At 40.4% G+C, this 24,004-nt stretch overlaps 1 protein-coding gene across 1 annotated transcript; it reads right to left on the bottom strand.

Annotated features, from left to right (window-relative positions):
- Nucleotides 1-9,257: 9,257 nt before the first annotated feature.
- mcts1 (MCTS1 re-initiation and release factor) lies at nt 9,258-23,816 on the bottom strand. Its single transcript, XM_039011761.1, has 6 exons — nt 23,344-23,816; nt 22,753-22,905; nt 21,531-21,628; nt 19,791-19,924; nt 13,858-13,925; nt 9,258-9,683 (listed from the first exon to the last, which is right to left on the bottom strand). The coding sequence occupies exons 1-6, from the start codon at nt 23,352-23,354 to the stop codon at nt 9,602-9,604; spliced, it is 546 nt and encodes a 181-aa protein (XP_038867689.1). The 5' UTR covers nt 23,355-23,816; the 3' UTR covers nt 9,258-9,601.
- Between the last annotated feature and the right edge of the window lie 188 nt (nt 23,817-24,004).

The following is a 24,004-nucleotide window of genomic DNA, read 5'->3' as shown; positions in this document are numbered from 1 at the left end:
TATTTTCAATAGCTGCATATGTGACATAACTCCTCCGTTTATATTCATAATATCATTAATAAATATAATACCATTTAAAAAAATGTTATCCATAAAGAATGTTTTTTTAATTAATCAGTATATTAAAGTTTAACCATAACATTTGTTGTAATATTTGTTCTCTCTTTTCTGGAGGAAAAACTGAAATTGTAACCAGCTTTGTATGGCATGTTTAAGAAAGGGCAATACTTTATATGTTATTTTTAATTTTTAATAATTTTTTTTATTATACTTTTTTTTTCTTCACATTGCAAAATGGTGTTTTTTATTTTATTTTTTTATTATTATTTTTTTATTTTTTTTAATTAAAATTCATAATACAAAAATCAACTTACATTGCTACATCAAACATGTCTAGCAAACCAAACACAGGTATTAACAATACTCAAACATACAAAAAATATCAATAAAAATAAAATAATACAAAAAATAAACAATTTAAGTGCAATTATATTCACTCTGAAAAGATCTTATTATAATGATTAATGAAGATGTTATTCTTGTTGTTATTCACTAGGGTTAATGTTTTAATAAGATAATTCAATTCAATCAGAAAATTTGGTATAGAATTTTGGAGTCTTTGTTTGTGTATAAAGTATTTGGCAACAAGAATATAAAAATTAACAATCATTTCAGTGGTTTTGTTATCATTGCAATAGTAACATATTATATATTTTATGTTAAAAATATAGGCAGTGTTTATAATGGTAAATAAGTACTTTGCAAGGTTTTCCCAAAATTCTGACACAAATTTACATTAAATAAACAAGTGAGACAGATTTTCACCTTCTTTTTCACAGAAAACGCAGATATCATCAATAGCCACAAATTTGGAAATCATAGAATTACATGGATATATCTTATGTAAAATGTTGAAGTGCACTTCCTTAACTTTGTTTGGTATACAGTATTTGTAAGGCCTTAACCATGCATTTTTCCAGACAATGTCAGGAATAAGCATGTTCCAGAAAAACTTTCCTCTCGGTGTAAGTTGGTTTTGTGAATGAAGAATTTGTCTTATATATTTATTACAACAAGATCTCTCAAGTAAGCCCACGCCTTCCAATCTGAGTTCTGGATAAACTTTGTGATCATTCCCAAAATTAAGATGACTTTTCATAAGTGTAGTTAGACCACTGGGAACGGCTTTGATCACAGAAATAAACTCTCTGAAAGGTATTGGAAACTCTTTCAATGTTATAAATTGTTCATATGTGAGAATATTACCCTTGTTGTCGGAAATATCAAGAACAAAGTCAATATTCCTCTCATGCCAACTGGGGTAGAACAATGACTTATTCCTTACAGTTATGTCTGAATTATTCCTTCCCTATATATGTCACTCCCTTTGGTTCCTTCCCCAGGCGTCATTGTTTCTGTTTCCTGTCTGTGTTGTCCGTGTGTCTTGTTTCATTTATTTATTAAAACTCTCACTCCATGAACTTGCTTCCCGACTCTCAGCACACATCATTACACATTAGTAAGTAAGTAAACTGTGATAGGACCAAATAGTTAATCAATGTGATTTTTCCAAAAATAGACAAGTATTTACCTCTCCATGGTTGCAGAATCTTATCTATTTTTGCAAATTGATTGTGGGGCCTCCCGAGTGGCACAATGGTCTAAGGTTAAGTGGGCACAATTACATTTTTTGATTGCACTTCAACTCACGTTGTTTGAGCGCCCTCCACTTCTTTCCATTATCAATATTTATATACAGACACAGTAGTAAACTACAGTCTAATCATATTTACGTTAATTTCATATTCAAGTTAACTGCCACGTGATTCTCCATCCATATAGGCAACCTACTCTATTTCAAAGAGATCACACATACTAGGCGCACTTGAACTCTCACGCCCAACTAGGAGAGGTAGGCTACTGAAGTTGAAGCTGCCAATTCTGTGTGTGAATAATGCAAAAAAAAAAAGCTTTTAATACAATAGGTAGGCCAACGCATACAATGCAGAAAGAGGATAGTTTCCAAATAATCTGTGGACACCAAAAAATGTTTTATCCCAAAATCGTCTGTCTGACTGCCGGTAGCATGAAACGCAGGTCCTGCAAGGGTAACAGATGTTAATCGTACTCTCCTTGCGTTGTGTTTTGTCCAAATAAATCACCCCAGCCAGTGGTCCCAGTTGAACATGATTTATTATCTGTTGTTGAATAGGAAACAGCACGATAGTTGTGCAGGATTTAGAGATTGATGGCTGTCGATGGTAAAATACCTTGAATCACATTTTCATACTGGGGCATAAACAAAATACAAAAATACAATACAAAATATAACATGTGTAAATACCTGTTGTTAAATAGGAAACAGCACATTAGTTGTGCAGGGCTTAATGATGTTGATGGCTGTCGATGGTAAAATCTGTAGCATGAAAGCAACTGTGTTAGCAGTGAGTTTATGTGACCATTACATCGGTGCATGCTAGCTAACACACTTATATACAGCAATCATATACCAAAGCACATCCCAGAAAGCCCCTCAATCCCTAACAGTTACCATATGTATAAATCAGCAATGTACAGCAAACTTGTACACATTGTAAAATATAAAAATATAAAATAGTATTCAGAACGTGACCTACCCCTTGCATCACATTTTCATAATGGGGAGACCTGACGTTCGCGATCTCCCCCTTTCTGCAAGCGGGCCAATAACAACATGCCTTATTGTCATCGGAATTGAACCAACCGATTTTTAAAGTAAAAAAAAAAGAATTCACCTTTATTTAACCAGGTAGGCCAGTTGAGAACAAGTTCTCATTTACAACTGCGACCTGGCCAAGATAAAGCAAAGCAGTGTGACACAAACAACAACACAGAGTTACACATGGAATAAGCAAGCGTACAGTCAATAACACAATAGAAGAAAAGAAAGTCTATATACAGTGTGTGCAAATGGCGTGAAGAGGTAAGGCAATAAATAGGCCATAGTAGCGAAGTAATTACAATTTAGCAGATTAACACTGGAGTGATAGATGAGCAGATGATGATGTGCAAGTAGTGATACTGGTGTGCAAAAGAGCAGAAAAGTAAATAAAAACAATATGGGGATGAGGTAGGTAGATTGGGTGGGCTATTTACAGATGAACTATGTACAGCTGCAGCGATCGGTTAGCTGCTCAGATAGCTGATGTTTAAAGTTAGTGAGGGAAATGTAAGTCTCCAGCTTCAGCGATTTTTGCAATTCGTTCCAGTCACTGGCAGCAGAGAACTGTAAGGAAAGGCAGCCATAGGAGGTGCTGGCTTTGGGGATGGCCAGTGAGATGTACCTGCTGGAGTGCGTGCTACGGGTGGGTGATGTTATCGTGACCAGTGAGCTGAGGTAAGGCGGAGCTTTACCTAGCATAGACTTATAGAGGACCTGGAGCCAGTGGGTCTGGCAACGAATATGTAGCGAGGGCCAGCCGACTAGAGCATATAGGTCGCAGTGGTGGGTGGTATAAGGGGCTTTGGTAACAAAACGGATGGCACTGTGATAGACTGCATCCAGTTTGCTGAGTAGAGTATTGGAAGCTATTTTGTAGATGACATCGCCGAAGTCGAGGATCGGTAGGATAGTCAGTTTTACTAGAGTAAGTTTGGCTGCGTGAGTGAAGGACGCTTTTTTGCAAAATATTAAGCCTATTCTAGATTTGATTTTGGATTGGAGATGTTTGATATGAGTCTGGAAGGAGTTTACAGTCTAGCCAGACAACTAGGTATTTGTAGTTGTCCACATATTCTAGGTCAGAACCGTCCAGAGTAGTGATGCTAGTCGGGCGGGCGGGTGCGGGCAGCGAACGGTTGAAAGGCATGCATTTGGTTTTACTAGCGTTTAAGAGCTGTTGGAGGCCACGGAAGGAGTGTTGTATGGCATTGAAGCTCGTTTGGAGGTTAGTTAACACAGTGTCCAAAGAAGGGCCAGATGTATACAGAATGGTGTCCTCTGCGTAGAGGTGGATCAGGGAATCACCCGCAGCAAGAGCGACATCGTTGATATATACAGAGAAAAGAGTCGGCCCGAGAATTGAACCCTGTGGTACCCCTATAGAGACTGCCAGAGATCCGGACAACAGGCCCTCCGATTTGACACACTTAAGTCTGTATGCGAAGTAGTTGGTGAACCAGGCGAGGCAGTCATTTGAGAAACCAAGGCTGTTGAGTCTGCCGATAAGAATACGGTGATTGACAGAGTCGAAAGCCTTGGCCAGGTCGATGAAGACGGCTGCACAGTACTGTCTTTTATCGATGGCGGTTATGATATCGTTTAGTACCTTGAGCGTGGCTGAGGTGCACCCATGACCAGCTCAGAAACCGGATTGCACAGCGGAGAAGGATAAGTCTGTAAGGAGAGTGCAATAATGCTTGAACATTAAACACACCTTTCTTTAGAGGCAAGTGGAAACATAACCAACCCTGTTACACAAGCATCCCACGGGAATGCAGCCCTCTTGTGCAGTCAGTACACAAAACTATGCTCATCATGCCTTAGCAGGATCAGATGGTGACTGGGGTCTCAGCATGCTCAGACAGCCAGGGAAGACCAGTCAACAGAGCTCAGGTGAATTTTGCAGTATATTAACAATATCAGTGAATGATACAAAGTTCCATCTTGAATTGATGGGTAGACCTACAGTAGCTACAGGACAGTGGATTAAGTTTAAAGCTACAGTCTGGGATCTGGGAATAATGGTTATTTCAATTATTCAACCATTGGTTCTATTCTTGGATAATGTGATGTATAAATGTACACCAAGGTAATTCCTTGTCATGCCTCATTTTAGGAGTATCAGATGGTGACAGGTGTCTCAGCAGGGTCAGGCAGTTAGCGAAGACCAGTCTGTGACAGAGGTGAGATACAGTTTTCCAGATACAACACTTTATTCTCTATGTGCAGTAAACACTGGACAAGGACAAGCCAGATGCTATTTTAAGGCAGTCTGACAAACCTCCAAAGTTGATTTCCAAACTGCATCAAGGGTTGATAGAAGCTTTTATTGATGACACAAAACATGTAAAACAAAGATGTGAGGAAGACCTGTTAGAAGCTATTGATGATGATGAATGGATACAGATGTGTTTGAATGTCCAGTCGTCTTCGTATCATCTCAGACATAAATGACTGCAGTTTAAGGCCATCCATAGAACGTACTATATGCCAGTGAAACTGAATTCCATGCACTCAGAAATGTCATTCCTCTGCCAGAGGTGTAAAACACAAAAGGGTGTTATTTGCATATGTTTTGGTCTTATGAAGGCTGGCTAAATTCTGCCAAATAGTGTGTTCTTTTATCTCAGCATGTCTACAGAATCTCCCTTCTCCTTGTTTTGTTTGCTTGGAAATGTTGATACTGGAGACTGTTATCTAAAGAAACTGTGTAACCAAGCATTTAAATCGGCTAAGAAATGCATTGCAATTAATTGGAAGGTTGGTTATCCTCCCGCAATGTCAAGTTATGTATTACTAGATTAAGGGTATATTGGGCAACTTCCATAAGGTCTGGATGCCTTATATGAAATACAGTATGACTAAAGATATATGTATTGAAAACGTGCTCACGTCAGGGGAGATGCCCATTTAGGCAATCCCTAGCTGCTGGGCTGCTCAGTCCTGGCCCTGGTGGTCTTCCGTCCTGTGGGTTGTCACTCTGGCATTGGCCTAACACACCCAAAACCAATAATGAATGTTTAACTAAGATCCTAAAGCAGGGGTGGGGTGTTGGGTTGGGGAGCTGTAGGGTGTTAGACCCCTAGGGACAGAATGAGGTCGACACAGTTATATTGTATGCAACTAAAAAGAGCTCTACACTACCATTAGTCCTATGAGATTAATTATATGGAGGATTTGCAGTTTCTGTGTGTTGATATATATTTGAGGTGTATGTGTTTGTTTTGTGTTTTTTCCCCAAACCTTTCCCTTGGGAATTAAAAAAAGAAAGAAATCAAGGTGTGAACTGGGAAGGAAATTGTGTTGGGAGAGAATTTAGTTATTGACTAGACTGGTGGAGATTGGGCTTACAGATGGCTCGGGCTGGCTGGTTGGTCTGGTTGAAATTTGATATAGAGGATGTCTTAATAAAGACAATGAAGTCTTTGTATTTTTTCAAGAGTGGTTCATTTGTTCGGCTACTGGTTAACGGTGCAACACTATTTGTTATTGAATGACCTTTTACCTAGTTCAGTTTTATTAATCACTTAAACATTTTTAATAATGATCTCTTACCTAGCTTGATGACAGTGGGTATTTTTGCTTACTTTTTGTTCTAAATGGAGACAACATATTGGATTGTGTAAAAATGCAGGAAATTAGCTTTAGTTGCCCCCCAAAAAATCTGGGGGAGGACACCCAGACCCCCGCCAGGTCACACTTCTAAAACCAAAGTGAATTATAAGTGAAATTGAATGAAAATAAAAGTGAATAAGTCCTGTACAACGTATTTCCATAGCTGGTAAATGACTATAGCCAGCTACTAAATAACTAACTATAACTACTAGCACGATACTACACTATTTTTGAAAGATGCCAGTCAGATTCCCATATCAATCATTGTGATAGAATCCTTTTCCAAAGCATCTGGTCTAAGTCTTAACATTAATAAATGCACACTCATGGCTGTCAAAGATTGTGTGACACCCTCATATTAGGGTATTCCAGTGAAAGAACTTACATATTTAGGCATAACCATACTAAGGATCAGAAGTCGAGGCTTTCTACATTTTTAACCCTGTATAAAAATACATCTTTGTTTTTAGAATATTTGTTCCGAAATATTCTATTGGTGAGCCAACTTGTAAATGCAGAGGATTTTTTACTTAATTATGAGGATTTCTGATCACTGTAACACCTAAAGATTTTGCAAACATTTTAGATGCCATTCCTCAGGTGTTGATTTATTATTCAGGAATGTGTCAAGACCTGACCCTCAGAGCATATCTTCTATTGCCCCTGTTGATTCATCAGTAGGAAAGATTTGTTTTTCTTTTGGACCATACAACAATAGAGCTATATGTGCCTTGTTTCAACAGGATGTTATATCTATACCTTATGTCATGCCGTATTGTAATCGTTTCATAGGTTTGGATGTTATTGTACCTTTTGTAACGACCACCCAGAAACAGTGTTATGTATTTTTTGGGCATTGTATTCATGGTAAAGACTCTGTGGCAAGACATCAGTAGATTTATAATTGATCTTATATTTATATTATGCAGATATGTACTGCTTGGTTTCTTTACCTACAATAAAAAATAATTGAAAACAATTTTATGTAATTAATTTTTGCATTTTCAATTTTAAAAAAACAACAACTGTTTCTTACCTTACAAAAGGAAATTGAACAGTATTTTAAGAAAAATACTCTACCAACCAAAAAGAGGTTAGAATTATAAATGTACAGTGCATTGGGAAAAGTATTCTTGACTTTTTCTACATTTGGTTACGTTAGACTTATTCTAAAAAGGATTGAATACAAAATGTTCCTCAATCTACACACAATACCTCATAATGGCAAAGCAACAAGCAGGTTTAGACATTTTTGCAAAACTATAAAAAAAAAAAACGGATACCTTATTTACATAAGTATTCAGACCCTTTGCTATGAGACTCAAAATTGAGCTCAGGCGCATCCTGTTTCTATTGATCATCCTTGATGTTTCTACCACTTGGAGTCCACCTTTTGTAAATTCAATTGATTTGACATGATTTGGAAAGGCACACACTTGTCTTTATACGGTCCCATAATTGACAGTGCATGTCAGAGCAAAAACCATGCCATGAGGTCGAAGGAATTGTCCGTAGAGCTCCGAGACAGGATTGTGTGGGGAAGGGTACCAAAAAATGTCTGCAGCATTGACGGTCCCCAAGAACAGGGGAGAAGGGCCTTGGTCAGGGAGGTGACCAAGTACCCGATGGTCACTCTGACAGAGCTCCAGAGTTCCTCTGTGGAGATGGGAGAACCTTCCAGAAGGTCAACCCTCTTTGCAGCACTCCACCAATCAGGCCTTTATGGTAGTGGCCAGACGGAAGCCACTCCTCAGTAAAAGGCACATGACAGCCCGCTTGGAGTTTGCCAAACGGCACCTAAAGGACTCTGACCATGAGAAACAAGATTCTCTGGTCTGATGAAATCAAAATGTAACTCTTTGGCTTGAATGCCAAGCGTCACCTCTGGAGGAAACCTGGTAGCATCCCTACGGTGAAGCATGGTGGTGGCAGCATCATGTTTTCAGGGACTGGGAGACTAGTCAGGATCGAGGGAAAGCCGAACAGAGCAAAGTACAGAGATCCTAGATGAAAACCTGCTCCAGAGCGCTCAGGACCTCAGACTGGGGTGAAGATTCACCTTCCAACAGGACAACGCAGGAGTGGCTTCTGGACAAGTCTCTGAATGTTCTTGAGTGGCCCAGCCAGAGCCCGGACTTGAATCCGATCGAACATCTCTGGAGAGACCTGAAAACAGCTGTGCAGCGACGCTCCCCATCCAACCTGACAAAGCTTGAGAGGATCTGCAGAGAAGAATGGGAGAAACTCCCCAAATACAGGTGTGCCAAGCTTGTAGCGTCATACCCAAGAAGACTTGAGGCTGTAATCGCTGCCAAAAGTGCTTAAACAAACATACTTATGTAAATTTGATTTTTTTTTGTTGCAAAAATGTCTAAACTGCTTTTCCATTGGCATTATGGGGAAACAATTTAATCAATTTTAGAATAAGGCTACAATGTAACAAAATGTAGAAAGTCAAGGGGTCTGAATAATTTCCAAATGCACTGTAAATCCCTTAAGGTCTTTATGTTATGTGTTATTGTACCCCTAGCCCAACTGTCGTTTGAGTATTTTTATGTAGGCTATACTTGTTCTCCGTGTACCTTCATATTGATTATTGTTTTGTTTCCATGGTGAGAAGAAAACGTAGTCGCCGAGCAAAAACAATTGATTCTCCCACAGAGCTCCAAACAAACTATCCTCAACTCGAGTTGCCATTTATAAAAAATGATTTCATTAAACTGTGAATGTGACATTCTTTTCGAATGTTTACCAGTGATGCCTGTCTGTATTCATGCCCCATCAAGCATCATTGTACATCCTGGCATATGGAAGTGTCTGCTAGATTACTTTAGTTTTCATAAATACATACACCTAATGAAGGCCATGCGTGCCAAAACTTTGGCAATTAAATGTTCACTGCAAAGAGAGAATGTACCTGACCCCCCTAAAAAAATCTGAATTCTTTTTTCTTTAGCCTCCAACTCACCAGAGTATTCTTTATTGATTTCATGTCATAAATACATGTAACAGCATATACATGGCACTATGATCTACAATCCATTTCAGATGTTTTTCACCTGGTAGCAAGTGAGTCCCAAGAACTTTAGCAAAGAAACCATGAAATGTAAAGGCAGTGCAAAAGAATGGAAAATAACTTTAAATGCAGGTTTTTATTTGTGCATCAATTGGAGGTTGGTTCAAAGCCTCCAGCTAGTTACGCAACTAAGTCCGTTGGTGTAAACAATTGACTGGCAGCCTCGCTGTCAAGAGCTCCATGTTGTCCAGGGGGTGGGTAATGACATCTCACTTATACGTCTTCATGTGCCACAGTCCGTCATTAAGATAATGAACATTTTCAACTCCTACTCCCTTGTTGACTTTCTCTCTGTTCACAAAAAGTGAAGCGGAATGAGCGTCAGGAAAGTTTATACACGTACTGTAGTATATACAAGTACACATAACCAAAAGTGGACACCTTATTTTCTAACATCTCGTGCCAAAATCATGGGCATTAATAAATATGAAGTTGGTCCCCCCTTTGCTACTTAAATAAATGTTCCCTTTAATTTTTTCAGCATTGAGCAAATTTCAGGTCTGCTGAGCCCAAATTGAACGTTGTGAAAATTCAGTGCAACTTCCAGCACGTGTTGACTGTGAACACTGAGGCTGTACCCACTTTAAATTACAGTTTTAACAATGGTGATGTACTGTGGCTATTTTATCATAATGTAGGCCTACCAGAGTGGCCTAAAACAACAGAGAAAATGTATTCCATAACATTTTAACAAGGAAATAGCTGTTCTATCATTCAGCCAATGTGTGGTGTTCAATGTAGGTTTACATTCCATGAGACTTTTGGGGGGGAAATGTGCCTAACATTACCCTGTCTATCCACTTGTCCTTCAGATAAGGTGACTGAAAATGTTGTGTTGTTTTATGCAAGAAACCACTTTACAAAATAAAATGCATTATTATTCCCATACCATTATTACAGAGAATCAGAACAATTATGCTACCATCTGCCTGTTAGTTATTTAGGCTTAAAATAAACTGTGTCAAATTACAACACTGCCCCATTGAGACTAAAAAAAAAAAGATTTTACCTGACTCGCTTTTCAAAGATGTCTAGAAATATATTCGCTTTGTGCTCTTGTAGGAAGCAATCACTCCCCTATTGCTGACTACAATTTATCTATAACAGGGCTAATAACATATGAACGAAATGTCCACACGTGGCTACATGCAGCTCTAGCTTTAATCTCAAAACTCGCACCGCTCATACGTTAGCCTTAACACAGTCCAGTTCATAGTGAATGGCACAGATCCATATATGAAAGCTGAAGAACAAACGCACATCCAGGCACTTACAGCAGGTGCTGGAGTTGTAGGCAAAGTCATGGAAAACAGAAAGGAAAAAGCTGCACACTGCTGCTCATGCTCCAGGTGATTTTATTTACAACACAACGTTTCGACCCGTAGGTCTTCGTGGATGCCTGATGAAGTGTTGTGTTGTAAATAAAATCACCTGGAGCATGAGCAGCAGTGCGCAGCGTTTTCCACAGATCATTATATGGCAATGGTCTATTTGCATATAGGCCTACCGCAGCTCCGATTGTTTATGGAGCACTGGTGGAGCACTGGTCTGTATAGAGTACGGGCTGAAGTCAATGCAATAGAATCCTACTCCAAATGCTTTCTGCCTACAAAATCTATTGCATAGTTCATTTTGTTTCAGTATGTTGCAGGGAAACATTGATAATGTTAACAGGGAAAACTCTAGAACAGTGGTCACCAACCTTTTGAGTCAAGATCACTTTTGAGTCAAAATGCAAGCAGAGGTCTACAGCTTTTAACATGACTTAAACATAAGCCTATGCAACATTAACCAATTAAAACAGTACTGTAGCAATGAGGTTTGTGCAGTAAGCTAAAGGCCCAATACATTATCACTGCATATAGGCTTTGCTTGAATTGCCCAACCAATGCATCGTTTTTTTTTCTCCAATTATATTTCTAAATTTGAGGTAGGCTATATGATCACACCGGTAATAGATCCGTTGTTGTATTACTTGTGAAGCACAGCTGAATGAGCATACATTTAAATCATTTTATTTTACTGGGCTGATGGTGCCTGCATCTCATGGTCAGTCTCAACGGAGGGAGAGAGCAGCAGACTAGGGGTCCGCCTATCAACACCCTCTCCCTTTCCTCCACAGACCAATAAAGGGACACCGTCTTCCAGATGGCGAAACTCGAGTCACTGCATTATTTCTGCATCATGGCCAAATCATGTTGTTTCTCCTATGACCAGAGAAAGTGAAATATTCCTCGATATAAAAAAGATCCAAGCTGCTAATAATAACAAAAAATAACGCAAGCCTATAGATACTTTCCTACGCATTCATTACTGCTGCAGCGTTTGTGGCGCTGAGTGGAAATAGGAAGAACGCGCATCTTATGACTTATAATAATGTTGAATACAAAGTGTTCACAGTGCTGAGTAAGAACTTAAACATGAACTCCCTCATAAAATAAACATATCTATGCTGTATTCGTTGACAGTCTCTCTCTAGTCATGGTTTTAAAATTTCTTTCTTTTATGCCTGCTACGTTACTGCAGACACGGTATTCTGAGCCATCCGATTGGCCAGCGGTAGACCTATAGTACACTTGATTTGCTCTCTGGGCCTGCCGGGAATGCAGAGTTTGTACCCTTAGACACATTAAATTGTTCAAAATGGCAATAGTTTGCCTACTCGGCACGCAGGGCAGCTGAATCGGGTGCATCTACCGCCAACAGCCCAAAACTAATAAAATAGGAACACAAGGCTTTATCGTTTGAAGTTCAATCTCGAGCTTCTCTCTGTGGGCTGATATTTCTGTTCTGCAGTCCCGGAGGAGCTGCGCGGTAGTCTCCGGGCTGCTGCGCATGCGCAGCTTAGAGAGAACATTGGCTATTACAGCCTCCACTCTTCTGGGAAGGCTTCCACTACATTGTCATGCTGAAACAGGAAAGGGCCTTCCCCAAACTGTTGCCACAAAGTTGGAAGCACAGAATCGTGTCATTGTATGCTGTATTGTTAAGATTTCCCTTCACTGGAACTAAAGGGACCTAGCCCAAACCATGAAAAACAGCCACAGACAATTAGTACTCCTCCGCCAAACTTTACAGTTGGCACTATGCATTCGGGCAGGTAGTGTTATCCTTGCATCCACCAAACCCAGATTCGTCCGTCGGACTGCCGGATGGTGAAGCATGATTCATAACTCCAGAGAACGTCTTTCCCCTGCTTCAGAGTCCAATGGCGGCGAGCTATACACCACTCCAGCCGACACATGGCATTGCGCATTGTGATCTTACATGCTGACCAGACCGGACACGTCGCGTGCGTCGCAAAATAAATTTTGAGATCCATGTTATTCAATTATTGCGCCAACGAGCGTCTGCGTTGCCAAAACTCCTTTCTATTTCTGACGCAGATCGCGCTGAAAGTCCTGCCTCTCCAATCTCCTCATTGGTTTATAGAAGCAGGTACCCACGTGCCATCTCCTCATTGGTTATACCCACGTGGGTGATTGAAAGACGAACTGTGTTGCCGGTCGTTGTGGTAATACTATGAAAGTTTAGATGCCGATCATCATATAAGTTCAAAGATGAAAAAGCTTAGACGGAGGAAAGATGAGGAAAGATGACTAGAAACGATTCGGTTGGTCGGTTTATGTGTGGATTAATTGTCGGACCTTGTGGATTTCAGGTAAAATAACAACTCAATGTTTTTATCCCAGGACAAATTAGCTAGCAACAGCAAGCTAGCTAAATAGGACAAATTAGCTAGCAAGTGCAAGCTAACTAGCTAAATTGCCATAGATGTTTAATGCTTTCGACCTGTCCCCAAATTAATGTAACTGGTTCAGAGTTTGTTTTGATATTTTAACCTGCGTGTCGTGATTGCATTTGGTGTAGGGGGACAAAATAAATGTATGCACGATAGCGCACGCGCGCAGCCGGTTTGGGTTCCGTGTTAGGCTTGTGTGCGGCTGCTCGACCATGGAAACCCATTTTATGAAGCTCCCAACGAACAGTTATTTTGCTGACATTGCTTCCAGAGGCAGTTTGGAACTCGATAGTGAGTGTTGCAATCGAGGCCAGACAATTTTTATGCGCTTCAGCACTCGGCGGTCCCATTCTGTGAGCTTGTCACTTCATGGCTGAGCCGTTGTTGCTCCTAGACGTTTCCACTTCACAACAGCAGCACTTACAGTTGACCGGGCCACTCTACAAGGTCAAAAATTTGACAAACTGACTTGTTGGAAAGGTGGCATCCTATGACGGTGCCATGTTGAAAGTCACTGAGCTCTTCAGTAAGGTCATTTTACTGCCAATGTTTGTCTATGGAGATTGCATGGCTGTGTGCTCGATTTGATACTGTCAGCAACTGGTGTTGCTGAAATAGCCAAATCCACTAATTTGAAGGGGTGTCCACATACTTTTGGTGATGTAGTGTATGTGTACAAGTACATTTCTGTGGTGTAAATAGGAAAAGTAATTTGATAATTACATGTTTTCTGCAGACATCTTCATGACTCCGACACAAAGCGCATATTGCTTGCTCTCCGCCATTATGGCCTGAAACCAATTGTCAAGGAAACACCACCTCACATGCACTTGATACCAACAGGAAGTGTCAAAACACCAATGTTGGTGTATGACAATTACAGGCTGACATAATGGTGCTTTCGGAAGGTTTTCAGGAACTCGTTAACTCCCAGTTGGTGAGTCATAACTAAGACATGAATGCATTAGTGCTTTTCAACCAGTAAGATTAATGTAGCTATTAATAAATTACTTTGCTTGCTTACATTGACAATGTGTCAAAACAGTGCATTCGGGAAATATTCAGACCTAGATTTTTTCCACATTTTGTTATGTTACAGCCTTGTTCTATAATGGATTAAACCCCCCCCCCCCCCCCCCCCCCTTTCAAGCTACACACAATACCCCATAATGACAAAACAAAAACAGGTTTCGGCATTTTTCGAAATGTATTAAAAATAAACATTTACATAATTATTCAGACCCTTTACTCAGTACTTTGCTGAAGCACCTTTGGCAGCGATTACAGCCTCAAGTCTTCTTGGGTATGACGCTTCAAGCTTGGCACACCTGTATTTGGGGAGTTTCTCCCATTGTTCTCTGCAGATCCTCAAGCTCTGTCAGGTTGGATGGTCGCTGCACAGCTATTTTCAGGTCTCTCCAGAGATGTTCGATCAGGTTCAAGTCTGGGCTCTGGCTGGGCCACTTAAGTACATTCAGAGACTTGTCCCGAAGCCACTCCTGCGTTGTCTTGGCTATGTGCTTAGGGTCGTTGTCCTGTTGGAAGGTGAACCTTTGCCCTAGTCGGGAGCAGGATTTCATCAAGGATCTCTGTACTTTGCTCCGTTCATTTTTCCCCTCGATCCTGACTAGTCTCCCAGTCCCTGCCGCTGAAAAACATCCCCACAGCATGCTGCCACCACCATGCTTCACCGTAGGGATGGTGCCAGGTTTCCTCAAGACGTGTCGCTTGGCATTCAGGCCAAAGTGTTCAATCTTGGTTTCATCAGACCAGAGAATCTTGTTTCTCATGGTCTGAGAGTCTTTAGGTGCCTTTGGCAAACTCCAAGTGGGCTGTCATGTGCCTTTTACTGAGGAGTGGCTTCCGTCTGACCACTCTACCATAAAGGCCTGATTGGTGGAGTGCTGCATAGATGGTTGTCTTTCTGGAAGTTTCACCCATTTCCACAGAGGAACTCTGGAGCTCTGTCAGAGTAACCATCAGGTTCTTGGTCACCTCCCTGACCAAGGCCCTTCAACCCCGATTGCTCAGTTTGTCAGGGCGACCAGCTCTAGGAAGAGTCTTGGTGGATCCAAACTTCTTCCATTTAAGAATGAAGTGTGTTCTTGGGGACCTTCGATGCTGCAGAAATGTTTTGGTGCATTACCGCCACCTACTGTACTGGAGTGTGGGCCAGAGACCGGGAGAAACTAAATCCTACCTGCCAGCCTTGTTGCTCTTAAAAAATATTAAATATCTGAGACTATATCTAATGACGTTCTACTCAATATACCTCTTTAAACTAATTTCCTGTATCGCCTTCTCCCTCATACTAGATCTCTTTCCCTCTAAACTGCCCACACTGTAGCAATACCTGCTCCACGTCTCGGTTTCCTGGCAATTAATCACACTTTACTGTTGGATGCTTTCGTATCACATTTAAGGACTTATTCAACTGGCTGTGTCCCACCCTTAATCTTGTAAAAATATCCTCCTTTCTTCTGTCCCTTCCTACAGTCTTCTCCTCCCTGACTTTCCTCTGTACTTGAAATAAATGCCTGCCCTTAGCATCTCTATTCCACTGCTCCTGCCATCTCTGCACCATCACGGTCCATATCAGGCTTTTTGCCTCTGCCTTGCTCATTGTAACTACAACATCAATGTCATGACGTTGGCCTGGGGGTAGGTTTATGACAGTCATAAATACCTCTTTCCCCCCTCCCCCGTTCCTCTTCCCTACTGATGTGACATTAGAAAGCCCCTTTGGTTAACATAGAGATTCTGGGAACATCAGAAGTTGGGGGGAAATGAACTATATTCTGGTAATCCGACCAACTGAACATATGCGGTGGTACTTAAGGTATATTATGTCAGTTCGGTTGTCCTCTGACACATTCTCATCAATGATAGAATGACATAAACTACTGTGGAAAGTCTAAACATCAGAGGTATCTGATTCACATGGAATTGTTGTTTAATTGAAATGTTTGAATATGAAATTATTTGTGAAGAGATGAAATGTAATTTTAGCTTCCAAATGAGAGATTTGGGTTTTCATAAGTTTGGGCCTCTGCTCAACCAGGGGCCCGCCCCTGTGAAGAGACATGGGTTACAAACTTTTCAGACACACCCCTCTCCCTCCACTATATAAAGCCATTGACAAAAATATAACCTTCTGTTCCGAGGAGATGAGGGTGACGATCCCATGTCAGAATGGTTCAGATAATAACTACAGAACTAAGCCAACATCAGCATGAACTTTGGTTGTGAATGGTATGAACTTTGAACTCGTATTCACTACAGAAGTGATACCTCCTAGCCGTTGAGTTAGCAACAGCTGCTACAAACGCAGGTTAGGAAGGACAGTCAGAGTATCCCGTCTACTACACAACGACGTTACTACAACGTATCCAGTGACCACCAGAGACATTCTTCAAAGGACAGAGGACTCGGTTTGGCAACACGGTCTTCCATCTACCACCAACCTACTGAAGCGCAGCTCAGAGTAAATATTTATTGCATTTTCCTTTTCCAAATGGGCGGTAATTTAGAATGCATAAGATACTGTATTTACGATAGCACAGCTTCGCCTCTGTTCCAGTCTCCCGCTCTTTCACTAAAACCCAGCCCCTTTCCTTTGTGTAACAAGCTGTCATATCTTCCGCCCGCTAGGGACGTTTTCCTTTATGACGGCAATTTGTAATCAAGTTATGATTTAATTGTGTATGTGTGATTCTGTGTGATTAGTTAGGTATTTAGTAAATAAATAATTAAACCCAATTTTGTATTGCTGATTCAACTTGTTAGCCAGGATTCTTGCAGATAACCAAGGATTTACAACTTTCAGATGAGACTGAATAATATGACGATTAATGTTGACTGCTATGGATGTAAAATATTACTAAATCTTTAAGAGTTTATTCGGAAGATAACAGCTCTATAAATATTATTTAGTGGTGTCCCTCTCTAGTTAATTACATTTACATGATTAGTTCAATCAGGTAATATTAATTACGGAGAAAATTATTTTATAGAATAGCATGTCATAGCAATTAATCCGGCAAAGCCAAAGACACGACATCAACATTCCCACTTCTAAGTGCTTGTTTAGCCAGTACATCAACTGCCTCGTTCCCCTCCATCCCCACATGGGCTGGGACCCAAAGTAAACCTTACCTATACACCCATCTGTCTAATCCTGCCATGGGTTTGTAGCACCTCATAAAGCAGGTCTTGTCTGCTACGTGACCTAAAGGACTTGGAGACTTATCAACACTGCACATGAATCAGAGCAAATAACTACTCCATCTGCTTTGACTTCCTCCACCCACTGCAAGACCAACAGTATGGCCATCAGCTCCGCCATATATACAGCCAGATGATCTGTAATACGTTTCCTGACTTCCACCCCACATTCTTTCACTACAAATGCTGACCCAGTACGTCCTGTCTTTGGATCTTTGGAACTATCTGTGTATTTGGCCACAAAATCCTGATACACAGTATCCAGACGTCTCTTAAACAAATCAGATGGATCACCCTCCCTATCTTTCTGTAGTCTCTCCAACGCTTCTAGATCAACTACTGGAGGTGGGAGTAGCCATGGTGGATTCACAGGAATAGCTACCATTGGACTAAACTCCCTTCTATACAGTCCCATCTCCTTCGCCTGGATATTACCCACCCACCCAAAGCTCGTATTCTGTCTTCGCGCATGTTCCCATGTAAAATCCCTTTTGCAGGATGAGACACCCCATGTCCCTGTAGGTTAACCCAATAATGAATTGCCAGCTGCTGTCTCCTAATCTGCAATGACATATCCCCCATCTCCACATGTAATGCAGCCATTGGGGACGTCCGAAACGCCCCACTACATATTCTGAGTCCTTGCCCCTGTATGATCGCTAGCCTTTCCAAAGATGTCCGGGCTGCCGAACTATACACTATACTGTCATAGTCTATTACAGATCAGATCAATGCAACATACACTGTCCTCTGAAATGCACTGTCAACTGTGGGAACTTATATAGACAGGTGTGTGCCTTTCCAAATCATGTCCAATCAATTGAATTTACCACAGGTGGACTGCAATCAAGTTGTAGAAAGATCAAGGATGATCAATGGAAACAGGATGCACCTGAGCTCAATTTCTAGTCTCATAGCAAAGGGTCTTGAATACTTATGCAAGTAAGGCATCTGTTTTAAAAATTCTACATCTGTTTTTGGTTAGTCATTATGGGGTGTGTAGATTGAGTAGAAGAAATGTATTTAATCCATTTTAGAATAAGGCTGTAACATAACAAAATGTGGAAAAAGGGAAGGGATCTGAATACACTGTACTATACTGTATGGGTCAAACTGCATTGAAAATGGCTTTGTTTTACAATCTTTTGGTTCGAGAGTTAAAAGGTAAGTGAAGAAACGTCACAACTCGTAAACTCGGGTATTAACATTCTAGTCTGAGTTTCCCCACTTGGAACTCAGATTTATTGAGGGCCGATCTAGTAGTAAGCTATTTCCAACTCTGGAACTCTGAGTTTCTGAAAGCATCATCATGACCATAATGAATATGATTACATGGACGGGGCCTGATCCTAAAGGCTCGTCCATGTAGAAAACGGGCCAAGTAAGACGTTGTACTGAACAAACAGTGCCTTCAGAAAGTATTCACACCCCTTGACTTTTTCCACATTTTGTTGTGTTTAAAATGTACCCCCAAAATGGAATTCTGTTTTTGTTTTTTATTTTCAACTGAAATGTCTTGAGTCTAAGTATTCGACCCCTTCGTTATGGCAAGCCTAAATAAGTTCAGGAGTGAAAATGTGCTTAACAAGTCACAAAAGTTGCATGGGCTCACTTTGTGCAATATGACTTTTTGAATGACTACCTCATCTCTGTACCCCACGCATACAATTATCTGTAAGGTCCCTCAGTCGAGCAGTGGATTTCAAACACAGATTCAATCACAAAGACCAGGGAGATTTTCCAATGACTCACAAAGGGCAATATGTTTTATGTTTGGGGCAAATCCAACAACACATCACTGAGTATCACTCCTCATATTTTCAAGCATGGTGGTGGCTGCATCATGTTATGAGTATGCTTGTCATCGGCAAGGACAAGGGATTTATTTTGGATACAAATAAATGGAATATAGCTAAGCACAGCTAAGCACAAAATCCTAGAGAAAAACCTAGTTCAGTCTGCTTTCCAACAGACACTGGGTGACAAAATTCACCTTTCAGCAGGACAATAACCTAAAAAGCAATGCCAAATATACACTAGAGTTGCTTACCAAGATCACATTGAATGTTCCCGAGTGGCCTAATAACAATTTTGACTTAAATCTACTTAAATCTATGGCAAGACTTAAATGGGTGTCTAGCAATGATCAACAACCAACTTGACAAAGCTTGAATAAGTTTAAAAAGAATGTGCAAATATTGAACAATCCTGGTGTAATCACTGCCAAAGGTGATTCTCACATTGACTCAGGGGTATGAATACTTACGTAAATGTGATACTTCTCCATTTCATTTTCAAAACATTTGAGAAAAAAAAGCATTTAAATCCATTTTGAATTCAGGCTGTAACACAAAATGTGGAATAAGTCAAGGTGTATGAATACTTTCTCAAGGCACTGTACATGATCAGCATATCGGTCAAAGGAAGGATACAACTACTGTTTCTGAGGCAGAGGGGTAGAGTTTGGCACCTGGGGATGTCAATCCAGGGCACATGATATTGGCTCCACTTAAGACAAACTTGATGGCCCCTTTGTCTACTTGTTGGTGTGGAAGAATAAAGGGGTCTGTAAAATACGAACAGAAAGAAAAGAGCAACTTACCAAACAGTACAAGTACACAAAGCACATAGGGTAAATCCATTTGAATTAATTCACTTTTTTGACAGCCTCCCTTTTGATTTAATCAAAACTTTCCATACATGTTTGGCCATGGAAGAAGTGGTCAGAAAGTGACTTTTAGACCTGAATGCCAAAACATTCAGGAGATAAAGGTGCTCAAAGTTGACCCATTTTGCATACCCCACCATACCATGAGACATCCATGTCTTCATCACTGGAAAATAAACAGTTGATAACATTTAAAAGCTTACAAAACAAGGTTGTCTAACTATTTCATAACAGCCTTAAAAAATAAATGTAATCACAGAAATTGACATTTTCCTTAAACATGAATGATCTAAAAAAAAACATAACTCCTTTAAAAATATATATATATTATTTGCATATGTTGTACATATTCATGTGTTGTAGCTTAGACCCTACCCTAACATCATCTGAGGTTGTGTCCGCCCTCGATTGAGACACAACATGCAGTTGAATACAGGGTGAGTGTCATTACAATAATATGAGATAAAATAGGATCCTGCACGCTGCTCTTGCTAGTATTACGCTTTACGTATCAGCCTCAAGGCCTTCGTCAGAGTTTTTAATTGCACCCTTATGTAGACATTGCCCATCCACATCCATTCAGTGCAGTGAATGGGGTTGGAGTCAAGGAAAATGTGTTACCAAATATAACAATGTGCATTTCATAAACAGAAATATAATTAATTGAACGGACTTATCCCTTCAGACCACTGCAATTTAGCTGGTACACCATTGAAATGTCAATTGATTTGAAATTTTAACTTCTAATTACTACCACAAAGAGGGCTGCGGGTCCGCCCACCGTCAAATATCAACTTAAGTGTTCATGTCTGTCAGAATATTTTAAGATAATACACAACGCAGAGGACTAGAGGTCAATAGGGAATAAACGATCAATGGAAATAGTTGTTTTTCAGTTCATCTGTTTAGAATATGTGTAGGAATGTCAGTCCTGGACTCATAGCTACGTGTGTGAAGTTTTCATTGGTTCAAATGGTCTACACATTGAGTCTGAAACAGGATAATTGTAATCTGGCCATTGGCCCAATTTTACTGCAAGGAATTCTAATTGGTCAACCGCAGGCTAGGTTTGGGGGGTATTAAATTACATCCTGTCTATTTGTTCTGTGGAAGAATCACTGAGGACAGGGGAGAATGAACATCTACCTCTCGCATAACATCTATGATTTGTCCTCTTTGAATAAACCTATTTTTCTCCCCTTGATTTGCTTTGGGGTCTGTGTTATTGAAGAGTAACATCAACTGCTAACATGTTTATTCTATCATCTATATTTCTATGATCAATAGGTTTCCTAAGGAGGATTGACAGTATACTTTAAAACAGATTTTCCCATTCAAGTTAACATTTTGGCATAAAGTCACTTCCTGAGCACTTCTACTATGGGCAAATATGTATGGTAAGTTTCATTCAAATCAAAAGGGGTGCTGTCAAAAAGTGATTGATTTCAAATGGATTCAAATCACAGACACAGTACCTGCACGTCAAAGAGAGCAGAGGTCTTACACTTATGCAGCAGTCGGAGAGTTGGGTAGAACGGTCCTTCTCTTTGTCTGAAGAAGAGCAATTCTCCATTCACTGTCAAGATTTCAATGTGTTCATGGCTGTGGGTTGGATGATGGAACACAAAACACAACATGTCCAACAGTTGCTCTCGTTCACCCAAGGGGGGCAATACGCAGACCTCTTGGGTTCTCAGCCGAAGCATGCAATGCGGCACGGCCAATGTGTACAACAGCCCCGACGCTGTCTAAACGTTATTACTTGCAATATGGTTTTGTAAACCTTTGGAACTTTACTTTCATATCATCTATAAAAAAATATATTTAAAAAAAAAGTTATATTACTATACACCTTTTTAAAACTGATCCCAGATGGCCATATTTTCACATATGGAAGAGAAAGGCGACCACCTGTTTCTAATAAGCTAACCAGCATCTCCAAACACCTGTGTATAATGGAAGAAGGAAACTAGAAAACTGCTATCGGCTGCAACTGTGTTAAAACCGTGTACAGCAAGTGTAATGGATTTGACGCTCTCAAACACACCCACTGAGAAAATGCAGTGCTAAGAAAATGCAGTGCTAAGCAAAATGCAGTGCTATCTGGCCCTAAATCGACAGTACACCGTGGCTAACTATTTGACCATGGTTACTGATCAAAACCTTAGAAAAACCTTGACAAAGTACAGGCTCAGTGAGCACAGCTTTGCCATTGAGAAGGGTAGACACAGGAAAACCTGGCTCCCTGTAGAGGAAAGGCTGTGCAGCCACTGCACAACAGCAGAACCTGAGACAGAGCTGCATTTCCTGACAAAATGTGAAAAATATAAAACAATTTGAGTGTCATTTCCCCAAATTTGAAACCCTTATTCAAGGTTTCAAAGACCTCTCTGATGAGATTAGGCTACCCGTCCTGTTGGGGGAGGACGCAGAGCTGTGGGTTGGCAGCGAACTACATTGCTGCCTGACATAGGTTGAGGGACAGTGTCTAACAGACCAATCAACCTGCACATGTCCTCTACTGTATGCTTATTGTTATTGTTCAATGTATGGTTATTTTGACCCTTGGTTATTGTTGTTACTGTTGTCACGTTGACAATTTTGATTCTTATTATTTTCATATAGTAAGTATCCAAAGTAAGCTTTGGCAATATGTACATTGTTACGTCATGCCAATAAAGCAAATTGAATTGAGAAGGGGAGAAAATGTTTGCTTCTTGACTTACCATCTCACTATTTTGACAGGGTCCTTTTTTGGCATGATATGGTTGAGCCATGACTCAATGTCTGGAAACTGGTCCAACAGCTGGTTTTTGATGCCTTTGATTACCGAGGTCTTCAACTGAATACAGTTGGAAACATTTTCCTTCTCATCAAATCTAAAATGAGAAAATGGAAACACATTCATGTTAGTGTGACTCTTCACTCAATTGAAAGCTGATCAAGAGTTTACTTAAAGTCTACGTGGAAGACTAACAACATTGAATAGTTAGCTAACTAGCCAAGAAGCTAGTTACATGGTCATGTAGTTGGCAAGCCTAAACTTGGTAATGTTATTTGTTTAGTTAACTACATGGCCAGCTGTAACGTAAACCACAAACTGTCAATATTACATTTGAATATAGTGCACAATTTGTGGGTGTTGATGTGCACACACGGAACTAGCTTATTTAGCTAACTAAATATGTGTATGTGACCAATGAAATCTGATTTGATTTAGCTGCTTAACTATCTAGCTAGCCATCTGAGGTTGCGATTGGGGCCGGTCCCCATGGTAACGATGCTAGCTTGCTAGGGAAATCATGCACAACACCTACTTTTTAAACATCCTCGTTGGTCACGCTCACTGTGTTTCTTCTCTACCTTGACAAGTCTTTTTAATCTATTATGTTGCTTGATGTTTGATAAACAAAAATCCAATAAGATGTAATTCATCTATCAATTAAATAGTCCTTCCACGTCAGTTTCGCAGTTTATTGGCAGCAAGTGACGTCACTTGCGACAAACATTCGCCGAACCCCAACCGGGTCATGGCTAGAAGGGATCCAGCCACAGATGGAACAGATATTTCACCAGCTGAATGCATGTGAAGAATCCCCTTAGCGTTTCCACAGTGAGAGGAAATATGGTAGTGAGAGAAAGCCCAGTGGGAGAAGATGGATTTTGGTCGACATTCTAAAAAAATTCTCATCGATGAAACATTTGATCTCAGTACAGTTTTCTGTTCCCAAAACTAGAATCGGTTATGAACAGAGTAGATAGACTATGTTTTGTAAAAAAAAACCGCTTTGTTTCGAAGGAGCGCAAAGGCGTTATTGCACACGCGCACTTCACAGAGTAGGCGTTCCCTAACGGAAATATGCAGATGTATGCTAGAACGGGCTTGTAGGATGTCGCTTGCTCGTGCATGGCTCAGCCCATCTCCTTGCTTGTTCTGCCCACTATGACGCATTTGTTCCGATTAGAAACGACAGGTGG

This window comes from Salvelinus namaycush, chromosome 17 (genome assembly GCF_016432855.1).
Source record: "Salvelinus namaycush isolate Seneca chromosome 17, SaNama_1.0, whole genome shotgun sequence".
Classification (NCBI taxonomy): domain Eukaryota; kingdom Metazoa; phylum Chordata; class Actinopteri; order Salmoniformes; family Salmonidae; genus Salvelinus; species Salvelinus namaycush.
The sequence above is the reverse complement of the archived record's forward strand: the minus strand, read 5'-3'. Positions and strand labels throughout refer to the sequence as shown.